At 48.1% G+C, this 24,371-nt stretch overlaps 1 protein-coding gene across 1 annotated transcript in view; it reads right to left on the bottom strand.

Annotated features, from left to right (window-relative positions):
* stt3b (STT3 oligosaccharyltransferase complex catalytic subunit B) overlaps positions 1-21,383 on the bottom strand; it is a 53,341-nt gene extending 31,958 nt beyond the window's left edge. Inside the window, exon 1 of the mRNA XM_030102791.1 lies at positions 20,830-21,383. Within this exon, the coding sequence (XP_029958651.1) occupies positions 20,830-21,101 (272 nt within the window). The 5' untranslated portion in view covers positions 21,102-21,383. The remainder of the gene's footprint in view (positions 1-20,829) is intronic.
* Between the last annotated feature and the right edge of the window lie 2,988 nt (positions 21,384-24,371).

Raw genomic sequence — 24,371 nt, forward strand, 5'->3', positions numbered from 1 at the left:
ACTTTCAGAAAACATTCGGGCTTTCAGTGTTTGCACCGCTGCCGTGTAGTGCGACATCGTTTTCAGAACGTCGCCGTGTGAACAAGAAACTTCTCTGAAAAAAAAAACGCTGTGTGAATGGAGCCTCAGTTAAGTTGAGTGGGCCGTGGGTGTCTATCAGGAGAAGGGAGGAAACACACCGTCCTCCCAGCAGAGCTCATCCTGCCAACTGGCTGGCTGGAGATCTGACTCAACAGTGAGGAGAGCGTCTCGCCTGGACAGCAGACGGCATCAAATATGCATTAAAGAAATGTCTGTGGAGCTGTGGAGCAGGTAAGACATGCAGCTAAGCGAAGAAGGGAGCGCTCGCTGTACTCAAAGTTCTGGATAGAAATGAGTTTCCACCTCTAAACTATCAGGAAAATTAAGCTTTTTTCTGACGTTTTGCCCGACAAAGTTACTTGTAGTATTTCATCGCCAATGCGTTTTAAAGGAAGTGTTTGTTGCATTTGTTTATAAATCCAACAATCAGAAACCTCTGAAGAGAAATACTGTAACAGGTGAACGGCGAGGGCCCAGAGAGCCCTGGTGAAAGCCGAGTCAGCAGGTGTGAGGCGGAGCTCCTCTGCCGGTTGGTCAGTCGGAGGAGCCGACGGCCCAACAACAAGCCCGCCTCGGCCCAGTGCAGCCATGATTATTTAATGAGCTGCTCTGCTCCTCCAGCAGCTGCTCCACACACCGGAGCCTCAGGAGCAAAGCGAGGCTTCACTGTGGCGAGTTAAACCAACCCTTCCTCAGAAACCCAGAGAATACTCTGTCTCCTGGGCAGCCAGCGGCTTCCGAAGCAGCTCACAGCTTTGAGAAGGGAGCGCTCTAAAAACACTCCGCTTTGTACTTTCCTTGGTCATTCTAAATTGAAGCACCGATGTTTCCTGAAACAGCTTCACCCCTGAACTCCCGGCAGATGGCGGGAGGACAGCCGCAGCTCCGGGCTGACGGGACAGCGTCAGCGTTACAGAGCAGCTGGGGTGAAGCCGCACCACCAGCCACTCATTCACCGCCGCGCTCCGCTCAGTCCGTCCGTCACACCGGATGTGTGTCAGTGTGTGAAAGCAGATACTGGGAAGTGTACTGAAGGGAGCAGGCCTGCGGACATCGTGTTCCCTACGCCACGGGCTCGGGCTGACCCGGGGCTCCGGTACAGGTTAGTTGAACTTGAGGCAGAAGGAAACAACGCAAGTTTACTGAAACACCGCTACACACGCACACCACCGCCGTGTTCAAGAATTCATGGCGTGGTCAGAAATCCCACAGTCGAGGTCCAGTCAACAACACAATTTAAATAAGAATAATATAAAACTGGAAGTGGAATCGAAACATCCCATAAAATAGGCACAATTAAAGCAACATATAGAGTGTTTACGACAGAAAACGTACGTATGAATCAACGACACTCTGCACAACAGAGAAAAACGGTTATGAAGGCACTGCTGTTCCAGCTAACTCTGGATGAAATCAGGCTGCACGTTGAACTAAAACATGCTGGACTCTCCAGAGTTCAACAGTCAAACTGGCTCTATTGTGGCTACACAGCAGCAGCAGAGGTCTTCTTTCAGAGGGTGAATGTTTGACTGTGTAGCCGAATAATTGTACATCCCGGACCCGGAGCGATCCCCGGAGCCAAGTCTGGTTCCAGTCGGCTTCAGTTCTAATAATCTACTGCAAGGGCCAACATGGGGGAAGAGCGCACAGCTGCCTGGGCAGGAAGAGGCAGAGGAGGCAGCAGAGACATGGAGGGGACAGCATGCATCTTTAATTAAAGGTATTCCAGCGAAGAGAGACGTCCCGATGCTGCTGAAACAGCACACAGCGTCGACACGAGCGGGGTCGTAGATTTCAATTTTCCACCTGGCCGTGATGAGCCGGCGACGCGTTCGCGCAGGTGTTTGGCTGAGTGAGCAGATGGTGAGTGAGCCCGGTGAACCTGAGAGGCCACTCCACTTCAGGTGGACAAATGGCCTGCGGGGCTTTTCTGGGCAGTCGGATGAAAGCGCCGGCTGAATCGCCGCCCCGCCGTTTCTGAAACAGACTCCGATGGCATCGGCTGGAGCACGGCTCATCCTGCAGACAGGTGGGAGCGTCTGAACCGGCGCTTCACAGAGCGGTTCTGCTGGTTCTTATTCACTCACGCCTTTGTGCATGTAGATTAGAGCAGTTCAGTAAATTTATGGTCAACATTCGCAAGATACATCTCCCGAAAGACTGAGTGAGCGGCTATAATTGATGTTTCCGTGCATTGTGCCTTCATGCCCTGCATGGCCAATCAGATGGAGCCGGCCGCACTCCACTGTCTGACTGCAGATCATATTTCACTTCATTATATCACACCAGGTGGCAGCAGGCCAGACCCATAGAAATCAAGGAAAGTGACTGAAATGCTGCAGACAGCCTCATCTTTCTCAAACTTCTGTTTGGTTACAAAGAGCTTTACGGAGCCGGAGCCACTCGGCGCTTTATCGTCTGCTCAAACGACTCCTGGACGGCTGCAAAATGTGGAGCGCATTTCCTGAAAGGAGCAATGAGACGAGCCTCTGCCTAATCCATTCCGTTCGGAAAATCCATTCCACATTTTGCAGCCAGTTAGCAGAGCAGGGCAGGACTGTGGCTAGCTAAGGTTTCATGAGGACATGTCAGCTGTTTGGAAGTCATTTACAGTCGAAACACCAAGACAGCAAAGCCGCTGTACAGCAGAAGCTTCTTTGCGACCTTTAATACAACGAACCTCAAACCTTACAGAGCACAAGGGTTTTTTAAAGACAAAAGGAGGCGGCAGGATCACTGAGGGTAGAGGAGTCGTTCCAGACTGGCGTTCAGCTTGATTCAGGTCACCTTTACACCCAAACTCCTGCTGGACTTGATTTGTGATGTTTTGATGCACACTGTTTAATTGATAGGGTGTTTTTAAGATTTTTAAACTTATTGCACTCTTGTTTTACTTCAATAATCTTGATGAGTTGCTGCGAGTGGAAATGAGCTATGCTGTTCAGACGAAGCAGCTCTCTGTATTTCATTTGGAGATGGTAGTAGTCAGAAGGTGACCCTTAGTGTGTATCGGTCTTTGAATTTAAGAAACATTGACAGTTAATCTGAAATGCTTACAGTTCCATTTTTTCTTTTCAGAATGGGATCATTCATAGTAAAAGGATTTCCTGATGTTCTGGCTTTTTATGACCCCGAGTTGCCTTTTTGGGACATGCATTCACACATTACATACTTGCCTGTAGAGAGGAGTTTATTACAGGCTCATATAAAATCAGTAATAATAATAAAGCAAACAGAGCTCAAGTATCAGAATAGTATCCATATTGGCAGATATCCAAATTCAGGTATCGGAATCGGCTCTGCAGTGGCAATGTCGATCAGTGGACCTTTACACGTGACATAAACTTGGATTGTACGAGGCCCCCGAATTAAAAATGTTGAAGCCTCTGATTTTAACAAACAGACAATGAGAAAATATAAAACCCATCACCAACAAGACAAGACCAGACTTAATCACCTTAAAAGGGTACGATGTAAATTTGTACTTAAAGTTGAGAGTCGGACCAAGACAAAGTGGCAGAAAGTGGATGGATAAATGAAAACAATCGCTTTTATTCCAGACCTCCCTGGCTGGTTCACCGTCTCTCTCTAATGTATTACTTTGCCAAAACGCCAGATCTCTTCCAACTGGAGCTGACAGAGGAGACAAACCGACTGTCCACTGTGAAAACTCACTCCCATTAAAGCCGGTGGCGTGGGGCCATTATTCAGCAGCTCATCCGGGGCGGGTTGGGGGGGGTTATGAAGTGGGCTGAAGTCGTGGGCTCCAGCCAGACACATGGTCACAGTGCAGGAGTTTTAAACGCACCGAAATCAATTCAGCCACATTTTCCTGAGTGGTAACGCTCCACTGTTCAAGCACATGTGAGAGGAGACACTCATCAGCACCGAGGTTTACCCCGAGGAAATCACCACCCGGAGCCCGGCTGGCAGCTGCAATTTCCCCCAAATCTTCCTGCAAATGTCACCAGAACACGAGCCCACGTCGCCTGAAACAGCCCATCAGGCTGAGGCGGGATGAGGGGATGAATGAGCAGCGCCGGCAGGCTGAACGTGCTGCTCTGGGAAACACTTTGGAGTGACCTGCTTCACACTGAACAGAGTTATGAATCCATTTTCTCCCCAATAAATGTTCATTTTACTGACTGAATCATGAATTTGTTGCAAACTCTTGGATATTTGCTGTGCTGTGCCTCCCACGTCTGGCCTGCTGCCACCAGGGCGGAACCAGGAGTTGATGAATGAAGTGAAACGTGACCCGTCCACATGGGACATTCATCGATTAGCAATTAGCTTCGACGTGGGCGCTTCCTCCCTTCTGCGACTCCTCTGTTCAGACTGGCACGGCTCCCGTTTCTTGTGGGAAGATGAGTTTTGTGAAGAATCACTGCCAATCACACCCAGCGCAGCGGTACAGGTGTAAATTCAGAGACTGGAGCGATTAGTGGATACTTACCATCACTTAGCAATACTCGAGGAAAACGATGTTATGGCCCCATTTAAACGACGCTCAAATGAAAATGAAGAACTTTCAGAGCGCTTTGGGTGACTGGTTACTTCTCAGTGCTCGGAACTACTGAAAACGCAACTTTTCGAAAACAATTCAATTCTGTCTCCATGTAAAATTAGAAAATGATTCTTGAAAACACTGCTACTGTGCATGTCTACAGTAAATAGTTCTTCAATACATGAGCAAGACGATGGGAAATGACTACGGTGGACCGGAGAAAAACAGGAATCCACTGTGGCAGGTTAATAAAAGTCCACTGGTGAAGACGAAATGCACCTGAAGCTAAACAGCAGCGTCAGTAAGGCTCACAGTAACGACGCAGTGAAAGCGGGTTTGTCACTAGCTACAGAGCATTAGCATGAAACATAATGGTGGAGATCATCTAAATGGGGCCTGACGTCACCCTGATCCCCCTCCTTCCAGGGGCTCAAGCTCGCTGCTTTTACACACTTTTCTCCCTGAAATGTTTCTCTCTCCACACGTTGTTTGAGTCCTCTCTCTAGAAAAACAGGAATCGTGCCATCTATCAAGAGGAGCTCTCACCACAGAGAGCAGGTATGTGACAGAATGTAATATGGCAAATGGAGCTGAAGAGACCGATCATTCCTGTGGGGATATAATCTGCTTTCTCTCTAAGTTTTGCTGAGAGGAAAAGAATTCTCGCAGCCTAAGCAGCCCGCTCGCCCACTCTCTTCCCCTTGGCCTATATATCCTGGCTCTCCTTCACTCAGCCGGCACCCAGACAGAGGTCAGGCTCCTAATAATAAACGACAGAGCAGCGGCGGAGGGAGAGCATCTGCATCTATCCTCATTAAAAGCAGAGCAGAGCTGTGTGTGACAGGTGTGTGTTCTTGGAGATCAGAAGTGTGTTATGTGTCCACGCTGGGTCCCACAACAGTGGGATTGAAGGGTTACAGTCCCGAACGGTCAGCCAGCACGAGGACACCGTGGAGCGCCGCTATCACGTTAATATCGCTGCTATTCTCCTCACACGGCGGCCCGAGCAGCCCCCCGCCAGCCGGCTGCTTCGGCAGGGGTTTCTCACTGACCGTCCTGCTTTAAGGTCTAATTAGGAGGACTTTCAGCAGCGTCTCTCCCGATACGAGACGTTTCAGGTCAATCTGACATCAGCTGGGGGACACGGAAGTCTCCCGACCTCGGGTAGAATGTGAGGGCGGCAGAACGAGAGAGGGAGAGAGAGCGCGTGAGAAGAAGGAAAAGGAAGAAAAGACAGAGTGCAGTACATCAAAGACGGATGCTGCGCTGGAGGAAGTCTCCAGGCTCGTTTAACAGCTGGGGGAAGTCCACAGCGGCGCTGTGACGAAGACCGAAACACGACATGAAAGACAAGGAGAGACAACGAGTCCAGAGACGCCAGACAATCTTAATTAAATCCACCGATTCTGTTATCGTCCTGAGCCGCAAGTCGTAACGCTGCGTAACGCCGTGAAAACAAGCTCCCTCGTCTTTTGTTGTTCGCCATCAAAGTAGGACGGAGAACGTGTAATCCTGATAAATATTTATCGGAGACAGCCATGGGGACAGCGCGTGTTGTCACATTAGAAGATTAATCAGCTGTGAAAAGAAGGCAAGGCCATTATGATAATGGGAGTCTTTGTTTGTACATTCAATCCGAGTAACAATGTTTCTCTGACGGAGACGCTCCAGCAGAGGACGGATCGCTTATTCAGGGTTTCAAATTGTGCATACTCATTCTGTAATTTGACACCAGACTCGTCACTTGGATGCAGTATTGCTGGGTGTGGAGCTTGATGACCCGCTTGATGACCTTTCTTCCACCAGTGCTGATCGGGCCACTGCGCATGGCTGAGTTTCTGTAATTTGACTCCAGTCTCATTGTGCGGCGATGCTGCTGTTGTACTGGAAGGAATGAATCTATACAGATAGCTGACACCTGCTTAGCTTTATCTTTTCAAAAAAAAAAAAAATTAAAATGCATCGCAGGCACTCGACATTAGCATTGCAGAAAAGTGAAAGAGGCGTCGTCGGCCTCTTCAATAAACACTAAGAGCACGGAGACAAATGAAAGAGTAACTTGGGACGTATCCACCGCACAAAGCAAAGCCAGAGAGCGATCTTTGATCATCCAGTCCACACAGCCAGACGTTCCCCCGAGGTAAACCTCCTACACTGCTCCGCAGCCAATCAGCACCTGAACATCTGGACTCCTGCTGAGCCGCAGCAGAACCGACTTCATCAGTGGCAACAGAACCCGCTGGAAACGTGACCTTCGGGGCTGATTGCTGGGCTCTTCATCCGCTCGGCATGTGAATGACTGGCGAAGTACCTCTGACACAAAGCTGGAGAGAGGAACTGAAGGACTGGCTCCAACGCACAGCCGTGCTCTGTGGTCAGACGGACACGCGTATGTTCACGGACAGTGTTCAGAATACTACAAACTGAGCTCAAATTTCACATTCCCCGAGTGTTTTCATCTTCTCAGATGAGCTGACTGCTCTTATTGAGGTAATTTTGGTTCATTTGACAGAGAAATTAGCCACGGGGAACATCTCTAATCCCAAACCAAAGCAGCTGTCCATCAGGACATTCTGCCTCCCAGTGTTTATCATTTTCATTACAAAACCTAAATTATTAAACCAATAATGACTGATTTTGAGTAAATCATGTGCTTAAATTCACAGAGTGTGTTTTAAAAATATAAAGCATATGCAATTTTTTAAATAAAAAACAAAACTCTGAGCAGCCTTGGGCAGCAGAAATTCCACATTACTTACTGCAGCAGCCAGCCAATCACTGAGGAGAGATTTGCACGTGGCAACAGGAAATGATCCAGTAGGCATTGTGGACTCTGCTTCAAGGGTGCAATAAGTAATATTACTTCCCATGACGTACTTCCCCCCTCCCCCTCCCCCTCCCCCTCCTCCCCTCAGACAGCGTTGTGCAGGTTGCCAGTTTGAAAGACTTTAGGTGAGTTTAGAGAGTTCAGGCGTGCGGTGCACGTGTGTCATGCATGCGCATAACCAGCATCTTGCACACAGCGGCACATGAAAATAACTTGACCAAGACATCGTCGACGGAGATGACAGGCTGTTTGAAGGGAATGTTTCTTTAATGACAGGTGAAAAATGGGAATGATTTTAATCATTCTCATAGTGAATTTCTTATTTATTGCACCTTTCAAGTATGACAGCTTGAGCGCGTCATTGACAGTTTCTGCCACAAGGGGGCTCTGCTGTCACAGTCACACGTTTGCTGCCAACTTTCTTCTGAACTTATGTTTGTCACATTGTGCTATTTATGCTTCATATCATAGCAAGAGGAGCAGCAGCAGAGTTAGAACGACGTCTCATCAGTTTGACGCCCGGTGGAGAGGAGGATTTCACTCTGAGCTGCGCTACATGCAACACACCGCACGTTAAAGACTTTCTGGACTCGGGCACCAGTGAAGCTACATGCTAAACATGATTAAAGTCTAACTGGTCCGCTCATTAACAGCGAGCTCAGAGCCTCGGTCTACAGGGCCAGGCACGGCGCGTGAATCAGGCTTATTGGCATTTATTCAGTAAATCAATCCGTTCTGTATCAACAAGTAGCTAAAGGTTAGTCCTGGTCCTTTAAAAAAGTGATATCAGTGTGTTCCTTCTTTAGACCCTTGGACTCAACATGTTGCAATCTGCCAGCCTGCTGAACGAGCCGCAACACAAACAGGCTCAGTGGGAAGCTCCACTCTGGCCGGCAGTGAAGTCGTTATTTGGAATTAAAATTAATTAGTAATGGGAAAAGAGGGGAGAATGGCTGGAAATGAGGAGGATGCCACCTACAGGACTCGTGCAGCCGGGGGAGGGAGGCACAAGTTCAGTAATTATCAGATAACCGCCTCCCCCCCAGACTGGACCCCCATGTGTTCTCCACACAAGGAAATGCTGATAGCAGGGCTCAACCGATCGCCGTCTTATTTATAGAAGGAGCAGAGACGCAGTGAGACGGAGAGCGGCCTGCAGCCAGCCTGCATCTGTTTACTCATCAAATGAACCGACACAAATCCGCACCACTTAGCCGCACACCCAACAACAACAACAACAACAACAACAACAACAACAACAACAACAACAGCGCTGGTGTAATCCCCACAGACGGAGACGGGGCTGAAGACGCTTGCTGATCACTCCTCCAGTGGAATGAGACGATCACTCACTCCGCCCGATTGCCGTCGGAGGTACTCGAAGCTAAATCTGCCAGACGAATGGAGAAGAAGACGAGTTAACCAGCTCGTCTCCGATGATCAAACAAGAAACAGGAAAAAGAGAAGGAGGGTGGCGACACGTGAACGGATGCGACGCGAGGATTTGGAGAGTGAGCCATGAACCGCTGCAGAACTCCACATTAGAACAGGCCGCCTGACTGGCCGGACGCCGTTCGGCCCGTGAACCTCGGCGGCCGGTCTCCAGCCAACACCGGGCAGACAATTACAAACGGACGACGGGCGAAGTCCCGGGATGAGGAGACGGGGAGAGAGAAGCTTTCATCAGGCTCAGGGCGAAGCGTCCTGAGAGGTTTTGTTAAGCTGTGATCACAGTGAAGCTCCAGGGCCGCCGTTTGTGCACCGCGCCTCATTAAACCCTTCAGCCTCCGTCTCTTAAAACAACCCGTGCGGCGTCGGCTTTCCAAGGTACAGGTAAGGTTACAGCGATTCAGTACGGATGTCATTCTGGCCGTAGCGGCCTTTCAGAGCGGCTTCAGTTAAAACGATCTCACACAGTAATGGACAAAACGCAACACGGCCACAAGTCAGGCTGAAGGAAGTGATCACAGCAGAGGTGTCCCCGGCGGCGCCTGAGGGTTTCCTGATTCCCCACCATCACTGCTCGCTCGTCCTGCTTGTGGCTGTGTGGGCCGTCTCCCCCGGGGTTACCGGGTGACACTAAAACTGCCCTCGGGTTTCGCTGTGGCCCTGTGGGTTGTGGTTAGCTGGCACCTCACGGCTTCAGCTAGTGCAGAACTGTACAGAAGAAAAAATGTAAAACAGCTGGAGCGCTTGAGATATTCAGTTTGCCACACGACAAGGCAGGATGACGACATGCCACAGATATGGAAAACGAAAACAAAACTACGTTTTTATTGTTTTTCCTCAGTAACTCAGTATAAAACTACATCTAATATTTACACTTACTACAGGACGATACTTCCTCCATTGAAGGCCTGTATAAATGTATTTGTCACATGTTGGTCTCTCACAGGGTGTCAGAGTGAAGAAAAGCCAGTTTTATAAACACGCACTGAAGCAAAGAGCCTGTCGAATGAATAATAACAAAAAAAACACACCATCACATCATGTAATTCAAAAAGAGCGACCAGAAAACAAACAAGACGAGAGAAAAGATGCCTGAAAAAAAAAAAAAAAACCACGAGGCCTTGTTGCACCGCTGTTTCATCATCAGCCTGTACAGTGCTGCGTTACTCTGGGACAAAGACGAGCACATCTTTGTTCATGTGGTCCTCAGAGGTGCAGCAGCTCAGTTCAAACACACACACACACGCAGAAGGCTGGGGGTCAGAGATCAAACTGCACCAGTGGCCGAGGAGCCGCGGCTTCGGGCTGTGATGACGGAGTTCAGAGTCGCAGCCGCCCATGCAGTCCAGCGTTCACACACGAAGCCGTGAATGAAGCCAGACACCTGCTGCTGCTTCCTGCAGCACCGAGGAACCAACACACAACCCGCCGTCTGAACAGGCTGCTGAAGTACGACCCGAACCGAGCAGCAAACTCCCATCATCCTCTGCTGGAAACTGGTGAAGTGTCGTAAAGTTCAAGGCCTCCTTTTACGCAACATTTAAACTGAGAAGGCATCACTGTCACGTCTTTCAGAAAAGTTTAGCATTTACACAGCAACAATAGAAACACTGCAACTGATGTAGTTAGCATGTTGGGCCACTAGCGGGTGCTGTTGGATTCTTTCTAACGAAAGTAAACTAACTTGTTCAATGAACAATACGCTATAAACATTAACAACAGAGAGCACAAACATTCATTCATATGGGCAGAGCGCCAGGCTGGACTGTTAATACGGTGACTGTCAACACTAAAACTATCAAATCCAGGAGGATCTGGACCAGGAGGATCTGGACTGGGAGTCATGAGACTTTGCAGGGAAACGTTGTTATTGTCCATCTGCACATGGGCAGAACAAGCCTTCTTTACTGCGGCTGTGATGCACGTGAGCATTAGCAGCGTCTCAGGACAAATGCATTTTTGACAAGTTCCACCAAGAGAGCTGTTTTCAAAAAGTGACATTTTCAGGAGCTCAGAGCACAGTTGCCATGTAAACAGTGTAAACTCAACAGTTTGATCCGAGAGGACAGAGATTCAGGGATTATTTGTTGGATAAATCACAGAAAAATACGACGTGTTGGTATTTCCCTAAAATTGGAGTAAATATCCATGCAAATCACCACATTGTATCTGTGTGCTTTTTTTTCTTCCCCTTTTTAAAACTGATGCATGCTGTCAGGAATATGATTGGTGGAACCTGTGAGTCGACTTCTCCAAACCCAGACAGCTCTGTGGGGAAACAGAGAGACGGAACAGTTCTGTCCCACTGGACTAACCGACACTCATCGCCTCGCTCTGCTGCCTCAGGTTAACACAGCCCAACTGTACTCCAGTTTGAAAAAGAAAACAAAGATAAAAATTATCAATAAACTCACATGGAAGTTTAGACGGGCGGAGGATCATCTCACTGCCCCCTTCAGACTGATTCAGCCCTGATTGTTGTGCAATCCAGGGCAGAATGAGGATTATGTAATCTGAGTACAGGGGATGGGAAGATAAAAGGCTCTGACACAACTGGGGCCTTGAAGGTGGAGGGCCTGTTGGGCTGATGCTCTCCTGAGCAGCGCCGCCGCTGTGAGCACGCCACCGCAGCATTCCCTCCCGGAGGCGGCGTCGGCCGAGAAGCCGACAGCAGGAACCGTCACAGAACCGAGCTGACGTTCCTGCAGGAGCGAGGACAAGACGTCGGCGCCGTTTGAGGCTTTTATTTCCAGCAGGACTGCGGAGCGGCAGCTCGAGCGGCTCGTCGCCGCCTTCTTATCAGCTCATTGTTACTCTGCATTGTTTTCACCGGCGGCTCAAAGAGGCTCGACGGCGGCAGAGGGGCGTGGCAGTGTTTTGGTTTGGACTGAAGGGAACCTGACTGAACAGGTAACGAAGAAATCCTGGCGGAAACGGCAATGTCAGGACTTCAGGCTCCTTTAACACGATAACCATCTGATTGACCAGAGTCACCCGTGCAGATAACCATCGCCTGGCGCACAGGGACCTGGAGATGAAGAGGCTTCCAGTAGAGAGCGATATGACGGAGGCGTCCATCCAGATGCTTCTGAATGTTCTTTCTAAGGAAGGGTTCTGAAACCTCGATGACCAAAAGAGCCATTTCAGTCACTGTCTGTCCAGTCAAGTTGTTCTGGAGCCATAAAAAACCCTTAAAATGAGGCGACTGCAGCTCAGGAAGTTTCATACTTGGTTTTGATCCACAAACAAAAACTATAGCTTAAGATGCATTCATGAAGTTTTAACTCCAGTTCAGAATAGTGAACATTTTATTACATTGAACCTATTTTTGTACCTGATTTTAACAGTTTTGTTCTTTTCAAACTTTTTTCTTGACAGTTTTGAACTTTTAGCTGTTTTAGCCATTTTACGTCTTTTAAACTTTTTGTTTGCTTTTTTTCTATCATATTTCATTTTCTCATGTTAGAAACTGGAGACATTTTGGGAGCTTTTTCTATCATTTTTTCATCATTTGTGTTTTTTTCTATTTTTCCCAATTTTACTTGAACCTTTTTTAAATCCCTTTTGAACCAAGAGCGACGAATCATATAATAATATAAAAATAAGTTAAATGTTTATTCATGTATCATGCCGTGAAGGCTTCATGGAGCTGCTACGGGGGACTAAAGAGCCACAGGTTGAACACACCTGTTCTAAGGAGTGGGCATCCCAAATTCTGTGCTCCTGTTGTGATAGCTGCTAAAAACTACTGGTTTTCATGGGAAAACTTGTGTAATTGAATCCTTAAAGTGGTCGCTGCACCGGCCAGTGTAGCGGTTCTGCTAAATGAAGCTCTTTACAGCATTAATCCACTTCTTCCTGTCATCATCTGGAGGGATTTCAGAGTAACCGGAACGGCTGGGCTGCTGTTCTCTCTCCACGGCATGGTTTGTGTGAGGGACTGGAAGCTGTGGTGACGGCGATGAGCCGGGCCCTGTGGTCGAGATCATATTACTGCAGCGATGCAGCAGCAGCAGCCAACCACACATCATCATGAGCTCCACAGGAGTCCAAACGGGAGCCCAGGAAGTTCAGCGTGTGACGGGCATCAGTGGCACACCGCCACCTCCCGACAGGACCAAACGACGCCAGGGTCCAGTGGATACACTCTGTGAGGGGTGCAGTGTGAGCTGCAGCCTCTATCTGCACAGGAAACGGGACTAAACGCAGGGCTGTGGGGGGGGCGGACGGGACAGGAGAACCCCGAGGACAGGTCACCAGCCGCTCAAAACACTGGTGGAAAAAAACCTGAATTAAAGGACCAGCAGTGAAGAGACGAGCTGAGCGGAGCGCAGCGGGAAGCAGAGCCACTGTCAATGAAGCCAACGGGCTCGACGTGGGATCTGCTTCCCCATTCTGTTTCAAGCAGACACTTTTTTACATCTCCGCCTCCCCCTTTAATTTCAAACCTTCAAAAGCACCTCTTTTCCTCTCCAGAAGACGCCGTGCGGGCGCCGGATCTTCTCAGACAGACGTACAACAGCAGCACGGGCCTCTAATACCTGCTCATTACACAACGCTGAAACCAAAGCTCCCGGGCTGCTGGCTGCCTCGTAATGCTGCACAGCTGATAGCCCGGCCCGCAGCCCCAGCACACACACTCACACACACTCACATCATCAACCTCATCCTCCATAAACATCGGGCCGTTTCCCATCAGCCCTGGTTTGTGGGTGAGCAGAGCGGGATCTGGTGTAATCTCAGCGAGCTGCCTTTGTTCCTCCGGAGATAACAGGATTTCCTCCGTTCATTTAGCATCGCACTTCATCGTTTGGAGGAACGCGAATCAATCCCACAGCTGGAGAAACAGCTGCCGTCACACAAACCGATAAGCCCGTCCAACTTTTTTGGAACATCGTGCGCTTTTAAATCGATGCACTTTACATTTATTAAATTATAAGCTGTAGCAAATGCAATAAAAACAAACAATAAATGGAGTTTGGACTTGAGGTGTTACTCAGCTCAAACAGCGGCAGCGAGACAGGCTGAGCCAACATGAGGGCCCCATAATAAAGGCTGTCAAGTAGATATTCAGTGCTTCATTAACCTCTGTATCAGCTGTAGGTTGCAAGAGGTTCGTGGCTCATCTGTATCACAACTCTGTTAGAAAAGCAATTTTTTAGTAAATTCACATAAAAATTGAAATATCTATGAAGCAGATCAAAAAGTAAAACATTCAGTGCATCTATTCTATCTAGGAGGATTTATTCTTAAAATGCTGTGATTACTCTTTGCTTATCTGCTGAAGACACAAACGTGACATAAAAAAAAAAAAAAAAAACGGTATCACTAACATCCTTCTTACAAACCAGCTGAAGTGACTGGCTCCCTCAGTGACTCAACGGCAGTGTTCCCGTCGTCAGTCCTTTCTCAAGAGAGTAATTTTAGATTCACCTGAAGTGTTAGCAAAACTCGCTAACCAGCGACCGATGGAAAGGAACCAAACTGTGGACTCATGGCGCCCTGTTTCCACGGTAACGTTTTCAAGTGAACGACGGAACATTTTCATTGTGTTTTGGGTGTTCACACAATGATAGATAGCCGTTTTAATCATTTCGTCCAGTTCGATGTTTTCTGCCATCGCTTCCATTCCGTCATCTAAATGCCAAACTTTTCTGAATAAAGAAGCAAAAACAGTGCCTTTTATTTTAATCCGTGACATGAATGGAGACTAAAAACAGACACCATAAGCAAACATACAGTGTTTAGCTGTGGAAAAACAAAATAATTTTATCTCCATAGAATCTTTCTTCAGAGAAAATGAGTAGGCTTTTTAAGACGTATGTTTTGCAGGTTTCATGAGGTTCTTCTGTTTGCATCAGAAATGTCCACAATGTCTCTGATGAAGACGGAAGAACATTGTCGAAACGTGTCAACAGTATGTTTTAAAAGACATAATAACCTGGGGAAAAAAAAATCTAAATACTTATGAACAAACTGATGAACTGAATCGAACTAGACTGAAGCAAACTTCAAATTCGAAATTTGGCCCTAAACTCAATCCACCTTTTACAGAAAACGGAGCAGCTTCATTGACACCAGCAATCAGAATCATGTCTTCTCTCCATCGAGTGGCGGTAATCGTTAAATTCCCCCATGAGGCCTTGAGCCAGGTGGAGCCAGGTGGAGCCGACGGCTCCTCCTCTCTCAGGCGGAGGTCCGCTTCACGGCCTGGCAGCCTTTTAATGCATCAGACGGAGACAGACGTACTAATGAAGCTGTTTTTCCTGCTTTCTGATGCCGCTCCGTGCGTGATTAGCTCGGGCCGAGCGCCTGCCTGATGCCCGGCCCGACCTGCTCCGCTGTCACGTCTAATGGCCCAATCTGGCACTTCTGAAGGAAGGGGGCTATTAGCTAGCCACATCAAAGAGGACACATCAGAGAGGGCGTGTGAGGGAGGACGACAAACACCGCGCTGATGAGACCGTCGACTCTCCAGCAATCTTCCTTCAGAAATGAGCCACCAGATGACGGCCAGCTCGCAGAGAGGTCGCGGGCCCGAACGAGAGGGGATCAGTGGTCAGGAAGTGATCCGCTCCAGCCGGAGCCCTCGCTCCTTTCATCCCTCTCCGAGCTCGGACACTTTGATGAAACATCAGACTCTTCCATGAGCTCAGGCGGGTGATGCTCGGATGTTTCACATGTCCTTAATCACTGTACAAATAGACCGGACTGAAGCCGACTGCAGAGAGCCAGATGTGACTGGCACAGAGACGATCTGACAAAACGACAGCAGGGTGGAACCACCTGTTCCGCCTGTCTTCTCCTTCGTCTCAATCAAGACTTTTCCATGAGACGGGAACTGGGCAGACAGGTGGATTCGTAGAATCTAACAAGACAGGACTAAAAATGAGTGAGACTTGGGTTGTCCTCGACAGTGGGCTGTGTTTTCCAGGATGCAGAGGGAAAACCCTCAGATGACAGTTTAGCACAAGACGAGCAGCGGCGATGCGAATGCACGGGAGGCGACCAAGGTCACCGCGGCAGTCCGACGCATGGCGGCTGTACTTAACAGGCCTGATAGCTGAAAATCTGCCACATGTCGGGGCATGAATTGGGAGAAAAGGCAAAGAATTTGACACTAGGTGCTAAATTTAGAGCAGAGCAAACTAAAAAAGGGAAGTATAGGAGCCGAGAGCAGCTGTTCTGAGGCAGAGTTTTGATCATCCAGAACATTAGAAAGATGGTTATTTAAGCAAAGAGCAGCAAAAACAAGGCTGAGGAAACCTTGAGAAACTTGAACTCTGTACAGGGAGCCCTGCATTCGACATGAGATTCAATACAGAGAAATGAAGTGGTACACATTTACTACAGAGGAAGTCGCATTGCTTCTCCTCGTGGTACTTCTGCACAGTTGTGTGTACGCACGGGGTTTCCCCTTTGATACACGAGGGTAAGCACATGGCCTGGTCCACGGACGATTTCATTCAATGTATCTGCACTCAACTCTGACCTGAATTCAATAAGACACGAGTCCATGTCTCCTCTTAAAGAACCGATATGGAGGAGCCAATCCCAGAAGAAAGTCCGCTATAGCTATCAGCAGCATGTGCAAATCAGAGTAGCGACTGGAGCCCCCAACACTCATTACACACATATGTAAAAGTATAAGTAAAAGAATAATTAAAGTTTCAGCTAATCAGAAACAAACTGGGTTGTCGGACCAGAAGCTGCCAGACAAACCCGGAGGCATCTGACAGGCCCGGAGATCTGGTTCCCATAATGCTGTCAGTCCGATAGCAAAGGGAGCGCGATAGAACAATGAAGCAGAGTATGAATAAATTTCACTCCGTGTCATGCTATGTTAGGCTTCCACGCAGCGACACACACAACCAGAGGAATTCCCTGGCCCTGCCGAAGCTTTCAAGCCGTCTCTTTTATTCAGCAGACGAGACACGAAACTGGCAGTTTAATCCACACCGCTGGTCTCAGAATAATCATTAAACGCTTTCAGTGATGCAACGCAGGCTTGGACCAGGCAACAGTCCCTCGGAGTACAAATAAAATGGGGAGGGGGGGGCGAGTTGGACAATTTCTGAAAGAAGCCACGCTGGCAGAAACACAAATAAAAAAAACAGGAATGCAAAACATGCAGCGACTCTGGCGAAAAGTTTTGATTGGACGACGTGTGAGAGGACTCGTCTGAACTGGGAGGGGATCGAACATTAGAAAGACCGGTCCGTCTCGATCTGGGCCGGGCCGCTCTGCTTCCTCTTCCTCATGTCAGATCAGACCGAGGGTTTGTTTTTGTCGTATATCATGCAAAAGTCACACCAGAGTCCAAAGGATAGGCCGGACAACACTGAGGTAATAATTCTTGGTAATGGCCCAGTGAACGCTGCCAGCTCACATCAACCGGCCTCCTGATACCACAACGCAGGTCGATGCTCTGAAAACATGGCCGACATTCAATTGGCGGAGCTCTCCAGACCCCTGTTTGTTGACCCGTCACCAGACCTTCCAATGTAAACCCACGCAGTGCTCGCACCGCCTGCACACGAGGAACGAAGCCAGGTCGAAGTGCAACAGCTGGACCACTTGTTGAAGGAAACAGAGGGACGGCAGTCAGTTTCAGAGACTCTGGACTCTCACTGAAGCACCCTGTAGCTTCTGAGTCCCACTGCAGACTCTGCTCACTGTCACGGTCCAGAGCCATCAGAAAACCACTGTGCAGAAACTTTTCTGGAGCTGCAGGAACACCCAGACCTGCTGTCCTGAGTAAACTTCTACCTCTGTGTCTGATAAGGAGACCTGAAGTCTTTGGCTTCATTCAACTGTGTCAGAGTCAATCTGGTTCAGGGGTCACGTACAACCAAGCTTGAGCTCAGTGGAGCTGGACTAATGTAATAAACGACAAATCTAAATTCTATACGTTGTTGTGCTAAAAAGAAGTATGCCCAGCCTCCACAAGCCATGCCTTTCATTTGACGTACCTATTTCCGAGTGGAAATGGAAAATTATGGCTCAACTCTGAGCTTTATTTTTCCTCCTGATCTGGCATGAGAGCCAAAATCCTCTGTCACCATATGGTTTGATGCTAATGCTGCGCGACTAGCAGTAAGTAGCTGTGCCGCCCTCCCATGTCCTGTTTGGTTCCGTTTGGCTCAATGTGTCATGATGGCTGGCGCTCTCATTAACACTTTGCAGCTTAAAAATTTGGACCAGAGCAGCGACTTTTACGAGAAGCTCATCCTACGGTCCAGACTGAAACCTCGATATATTTGACATTCCTGCTTTCATGCCTGAAGAGAGATACAGAGTGACTTCAGCTCAAGATTGAGAAACTGTCTGTGCAAACATCTTGGTATATTCTGCTGATTTGATTTCCCAGTGCCCACTGGTGGTGTGAATGAGGAAGGAAAAAAAAGCACTGATATCATTCAGTTGTAGGCAAAAGCCCCAGGGCCAGTTTTTCTTTTCAGGAAAGTCTCTCAGACCGTCTGATCCAGAAACTATAGGTAACAAAACATCAGTTCCTCTCTGATGACCAAAATAAGCAAGGCGGTGATGTTAGATGTTCAATTCTATTTTATTCCACGGGGCTGCTTGTTCTCACACTTCTCTATTGACCTGGATGTTTGAAGTCACCTGTGACCTTCTCAATTCCTCTCTATTGCTGGAGCGGATCTTTATCATGTTTTGTCCTGAAGCATTTCATTACACCGTCTTTATGAACAAAACACCTTGGTGCAGGGCAGAGCTCCTTAACTGGACACTTTAGGGTGCTGGTTTCCAGCTGAGACAGCTGAAGACGGCCTCTCTAATCTTTAATTTCCCAAAACATGCCAGTGTGACCAAATACAGGAGGAGTCTCATCAACAGGAGCCTTCAGAGTGGGAGCAAAGTCCCAGGTTGTAGAAAGAGTCTCAGATTTGTTCAATATGTTTGTCGACCACAGAGCAGTCAAAACATCCCCCAAGGCGTGGGAATCATCGGTGCTCCTGGGAAAACAGTCCTGGACCAAGTCCCCCATGTCTGCCAGCGAGTTCTCAGAAGTTTCACAGGTGATGGGAGGGAAGAGGTAGATTCAAACACATGTGGACCAGACACCGCTTGTAAATACTGCATGACTGATGCATGTTGAAAGAAGGAAAAACCTGCGTGTTGAGTTTATGTGGAGATTGATCATTCTTTTCATTGAACAGCTGGCTATAAAGAAACACTTCAGCACTCCGCTGGAGGATTTCTTTTCGTTTTGTCTTCACAATAATAATATCCAAGAAGAGGAATAGGTGTGGTGAAGCTGAATGCATCAATCAGGTGCGCTGAGAGAAACAGTTTGCCAAAGAAAGCTTCAAAACTGTGTTTACATGGCCAATTTTTGGTCAGTTTGATTTATACCTACCAGATTCCAAAGACCAGATAGTTCAATTTCCATGAACAATGAATACATTCATACGATTGCTTTTTTTCCTTGTGCAAAGTTGAAGAAATATTCTCCCTGCGATCACATAAAAACATTTCACGCTTAGGAGTAGTGTTTTCTAAATCCACAGATGCACTGTGTGTGAAGCATCGCATGCAGCAAACGTGACCCCAAATCTGGGAAACATGAATAAACCGAACCTGTACATGGTCTCCATTCAGAATAAGGATCGTCACTGAGCAGCTCTACTGTTCAGAATGGTATTTCTTTGCAAACACATCGTACCTGACCAGAACCCTCCCACAGACACGTTCACCTTCACGGCATGAGGCCTTGGTTGAGCTGTTTTGAAAGGCATTATAGATTCGGTAGCTGTTCAGAGACATTAGTGTCAGAGCTAACAAACCCCTTTTCCTATTGCGAAAGGCTAAAAAACCCCTCTCAGGTCTTCCATTTGCCAAAACAATGCACTGAAGCCAAACACCCACTCGCACAGGATTTCTCAAGCCTGCTTCAGATTCAAGAGAATCAGATAAATACACACCACTGAATTTACTTTGCAGTGAAACTTTAAAGTGTCAAACACAAGACCCATGGACCAAAACCGGTCCGCAAGAGGCTCCAATCCAGCTCGCCAAACCACCAAGCAAATGGTAATATACTGGTAAAGCTGCTGTGAAAGCTAGCAAACCGACATCAGCCTCAAAGCCATGCTGTCAGGGAGAGTTTGTTAAAACATGCAAAATGCAGAAAGTAGCCATTTTCCATAGTAACTGTTTGGATTTGTGAAAATATACATATTCATCACATATGCTCTGCACCACAGCAAAGAAAAACTTAAAGGTTTAAAACTAAAGGCAATATTTTACAGGTCTGTGCCACTCACGATGAAACTGAGCTGCATGTGAGCCCTGAACTAAAATGAGTTTACAGTCCCAGCAATCCAAGGGAAAACACAAAGTGTAAACTTCGTGTAGTTCAAAACCATGAAGTGCTGCAGAAAAAAACGCAGCTGGTCAGATAAAGTGTGCAGCAGTACACCTTGTGATCAGAGCTGCTGCTGCAGCAGCCAACAAATCAGAGCAGAGGTGATCTGCAGGTAAACATGGCAGCAATCTGTGTCAGGAGGACCTCGGCCAGCTCGCTGGCAGCCTGCTCCTTTCCGGGTTCAGCCAGCGTCAGATGAAGCTGTCACTATTGTCCTCATTGTCCTGCTGCTGCTGCTCCTCCTCCTCCACCGGGATCGCTAATAATGAACCGTGGTGCGTTCACGGCCTCTGACAATACGAGACAAACCACTGGGGGTTCACCTTGAGGGGAATAATCAAGAAAAACAAAGGGAGAAGAGGACAGCGCGGAGATCGATGTATGGCGACTCTGGCTTTCAGATGGACTCGGATTGCAGAATATTGGTGGTGTTAGAGGAGTTGTGCAGGGGTTCAAGTTACTGCTGACAGGACACCGATCACCTGACGAGCTGCTGGGGGAACTTGGTGACAGCCCGGGCTGGTGGGGCGACATGGATCAGGATCAGGAGGAGGAGGGAGGAGGAGAACTTACCAGGGGTCAAACTCGTGAATGATACTCTCGAAGCGGATGACAGCGAAGAGCCTGGAGCTGAAGCCGGCCAGCCAGGCCAGGAAGAGGATGGTGAAAGACAGCAGGGACTGCCACCCGGCCGGCTGCGACAGGCCGCCGGACAGACCTCCGCCTCCCCCGCCGCCGCCTCTCTCCACCACCGCCGCGCTGCTCCGTCCGTTCCCCGAGTACGACGCCCCGGAGTTCAGCGCGGATTTGTGTTTGTTGTCGGAAACCGGGTGATGCTCCGCCATATTCTACGTCAGTCCCGTCGTGGCACAGTGAGAGAAGCGAGCTATCTGGTATCACACGGGAAAGAAAAGCCCCCCCTCTCCACGCTCCGCTTCCCAAACCACGAGCCCCGCGCCCCCCTAATGCCCCGGCCGTAACCCGGAACTCTCTAACCAGACTTCCAAAGCACCGCGAAAGCAGCTAAATCCATCCACGGAGTCACATAACAGCGCGGCTTGGAAGTGACACACACGCGGCTCGGCCAGTTCCTCCTTCCTCCCCTGGAGCTGGATGAGAGGGGCGGGAAGCAGGAAGAGCCTCAGCCAATCGCAGCGGGACAGGTACGGCCAAGAGGGACAGGGCTCCCGGAGCGGACCAATCAGAAGCCGCGGCGGTTGTGACTGACAGCCGAGGGGACCAATGGGAAGAGGGCGATGCGGACCGGTGAGGACGCTCCAGTGAAAGATGGACGGCGGGAGCAGCGTATGGCAGGAGAACAGCGCGGGAGCGCTCAAGACGCATGGGCCAATCAAATAAATGAATTTCACGGAAAATAGTGAATAAAGTTCCAGGGCGACAGGAGAAGGATCGGAGCCAACTCGAGGCCGTGATCCTTTGTTTTAATGGAGGCAGATGTGAAGTAGAGGACATTAGGAAGGGTACATGGCATGCAGTTCATGCCTGCTGGCAGGGGGGTTTCTGCACAATCTGAGAGCTGTGGGCCAAAGAGGCACCTTGGAGACCCCCAAACAGTGGATGGCATTTTTTTGAGTTAAAAAAAAAAAAAAACTGAAATGCTTAGATCAGGAGATCAGGTATGTCAAACACAAGGACCACATACAGCTCAGTTTGATCTTCAGTGAGCTTGACCTGTAAAATAATGTAATGATAAGCTTTAATCTGAAAATTTTCCTTTGTTTTGACACTGAGTATCTGCGGTGTAAATGTCTAAAATTTTAACAAATCCAAATACTACTGAAAAATTACTAAGATTTCAATATAAACTTGACTTAATTGAACCCTCCGATGCAAAATACAGTGAAATGTCAAAAATTCAAAGAGCCAATCCTGGCTGACTATAGGTGAGGGATGGATCCCCCCCTATTTGAACCTGGACCTTCCTGCTGTGAGACAAGAGCATTCAAATCTCTTCATTCATATAAAAGTGCTTGCTTATTGCTTTTCTGCATTTCTGTTACCTCCTTGCTGTTACTTTTGTCTTTTTTTTGTGTAAAACTTTGATATGTTCCAAGTAATTTGACCTATTCTATTCTTATTTATTAAGTGGAATTGTTGTATCAAATTAATTGTGTTAATCCTTTCAGCATAAGTATATCCAAGGGCGGGACACCGCTGGCCTTCCATTGATGTTGATAACTTTGTCCTGGACTAGATTCCAATTTCAACCTATTAAGCCAAAAATTGTTGTTATGAAATGCTTGAAAACATAACATTCCAAGCATGAAATTACCTCAGTGAATTACACTTGCGAGCTGCATGTGGCTCCGCTTGTGAAGAATGCGGCTCGATACTCCGTCACGGTCATGTGTTTCCTTTGTATTGTGTAATCTACTGAAGGAGCACTGTGTCTTGGTCGAACAGCGAGAAAACAGATCTGTGGTGCTATATTTTATCTGCCTGTCAGGAAAGCTCTTCAGCAAACCATAAAATAAAGCATTAGACCTATCTGTCCAGGTACAGGTTCTGTTCGAAGCTGAAAGATAAGAAGAAAAGAACAGTGGAGATAAAACGGCGGTACTGCTTTGGGAGGTCTTCCAGGATGCGATCTCCGGTCACGGCTGGGCGGAGGCGGAGGGTCTCCTCCTACACAGCGCAGCGGCTGTAATGAGGTCCGCCTTTATAACGAAACAGAGCGGATCCCCTTAAAAAAAAAAATCATCAAAAATGAAGAAAGACTTAACCTTGAGAACTGTAACTGCAGTGTGGGTAACCGGTAGGCCAAGGTTTAACGGCAAATTAACCTCCAGGGAATCTAAAGGCGCGTGTTTCTGTGCTTTGCTAACATGAACTCTGAAGTGTAAATGAGGCACCATGCCGGTTTGAGCCTTCTGTGATTCCCAGTTCCTGACTTTTCTCCTGTAGGCGTGACAAAACAGATCAGTTTGAGGTTCAGTTTCACAGTTTCAGCTGCGCTGCGTTTGGTTTTGCCACGGATCTGATCGCTGTCGTCCAATTAGCATATTCATTGGCTTTACTGGGACCTGGAGGAGGAACGTGTTTCTGTAGCTATAAAAACGAGAAACTTGAAATTCCTCTTTAAAATCCAGACTGGATAAGATACCATACCATAGTTAAATGGATTTAATTCAATTCAACTTTACTTATACAGCACCAAATACAACACAGTCATTTCTGGGCGCTTTTACAGAGAATAGGCCAACAACAGATGAGCATTAATCTCCGGCGGTGAACAGGGGGTGAGCAGGGGTGAGATGTGTATGGAGGACTGGACGGAGTTCAGGCTTATCAGGCCTGGAGGTGTCGGAGGGATTAAGCTGACTTTGTCCATCCATCTTCTGCTTCATCCGCCTTATGATGGCAGAAGGCTGCAGCTGATACTGGTGTCCACTGGGTCAAAGGCCAGATGCTCCCTGGACCGTGTGTAGCAGGGCAACAACAGTGCGACACACACCAACTATGGCTGATTTTAAAGACGTCAATTCAAGGAACACCAGTGTGGAAGGATGTTCTGGAAAGCGGCCTCCTCACAAAGCCGTCTCAATATGTTTATCCTCGGATCACAGCTGCTGTCGCTAAATGAAACTGGTCCACTTCCTGTAGACAAATGAAACCGGTCCTCAAAGAGGGATTCTCCTGGGGATGCTGAGTAGAAAGCAGGACGTCCTGCTTTACATTAGCTGTGAAAATGAAAGCAACGAGCTACTCGTGCATGAAAATGTTTCAACCTCAAGTCAATGCTCTTGATTCAAGCGAGTGAATCAAATTCCGATACCAACCACTGTAACCATTGTATGGACTGGGAGGACAGGGATGAGCCTAATCAGTGCCACGACAATAACTAATGCTGCTGCATTGATGTATAATTAACATAATTACTGAGAATTCAATAATAAAGTATGCTTATGCTGGCTGTGTGTGTGTGTGTGTGTGTGTGTGTGTGTGTGTGTGCTCCCCAGCCTTTCCTCTGCGCTCTCTCTGCCGTCAGCTGCTGCTGTCTGTCACACCTGTCGCCGTTGCCCTCCTCTACGTCCAGCTGGCTCGCCAGCAGCTGTTTGTCAGTGTGGAAGCTGCAGTTCCACAGGATCTCAGTC

The sequence above is a fragment of the Salarias fasciatus genome, chromosome 11 (assembly GCF_902148845.1).
Source record: "Salarias fasciatus chromosome 11, fSalaFa1.1, whole genome shotgun sequence".
Taxonomy (NCBI): Eukaryota; Metazoa; Chordata; class Actinopteri; order Blenniiformes; family Blenniidae; genus Salarias; species Salarias fasciatus.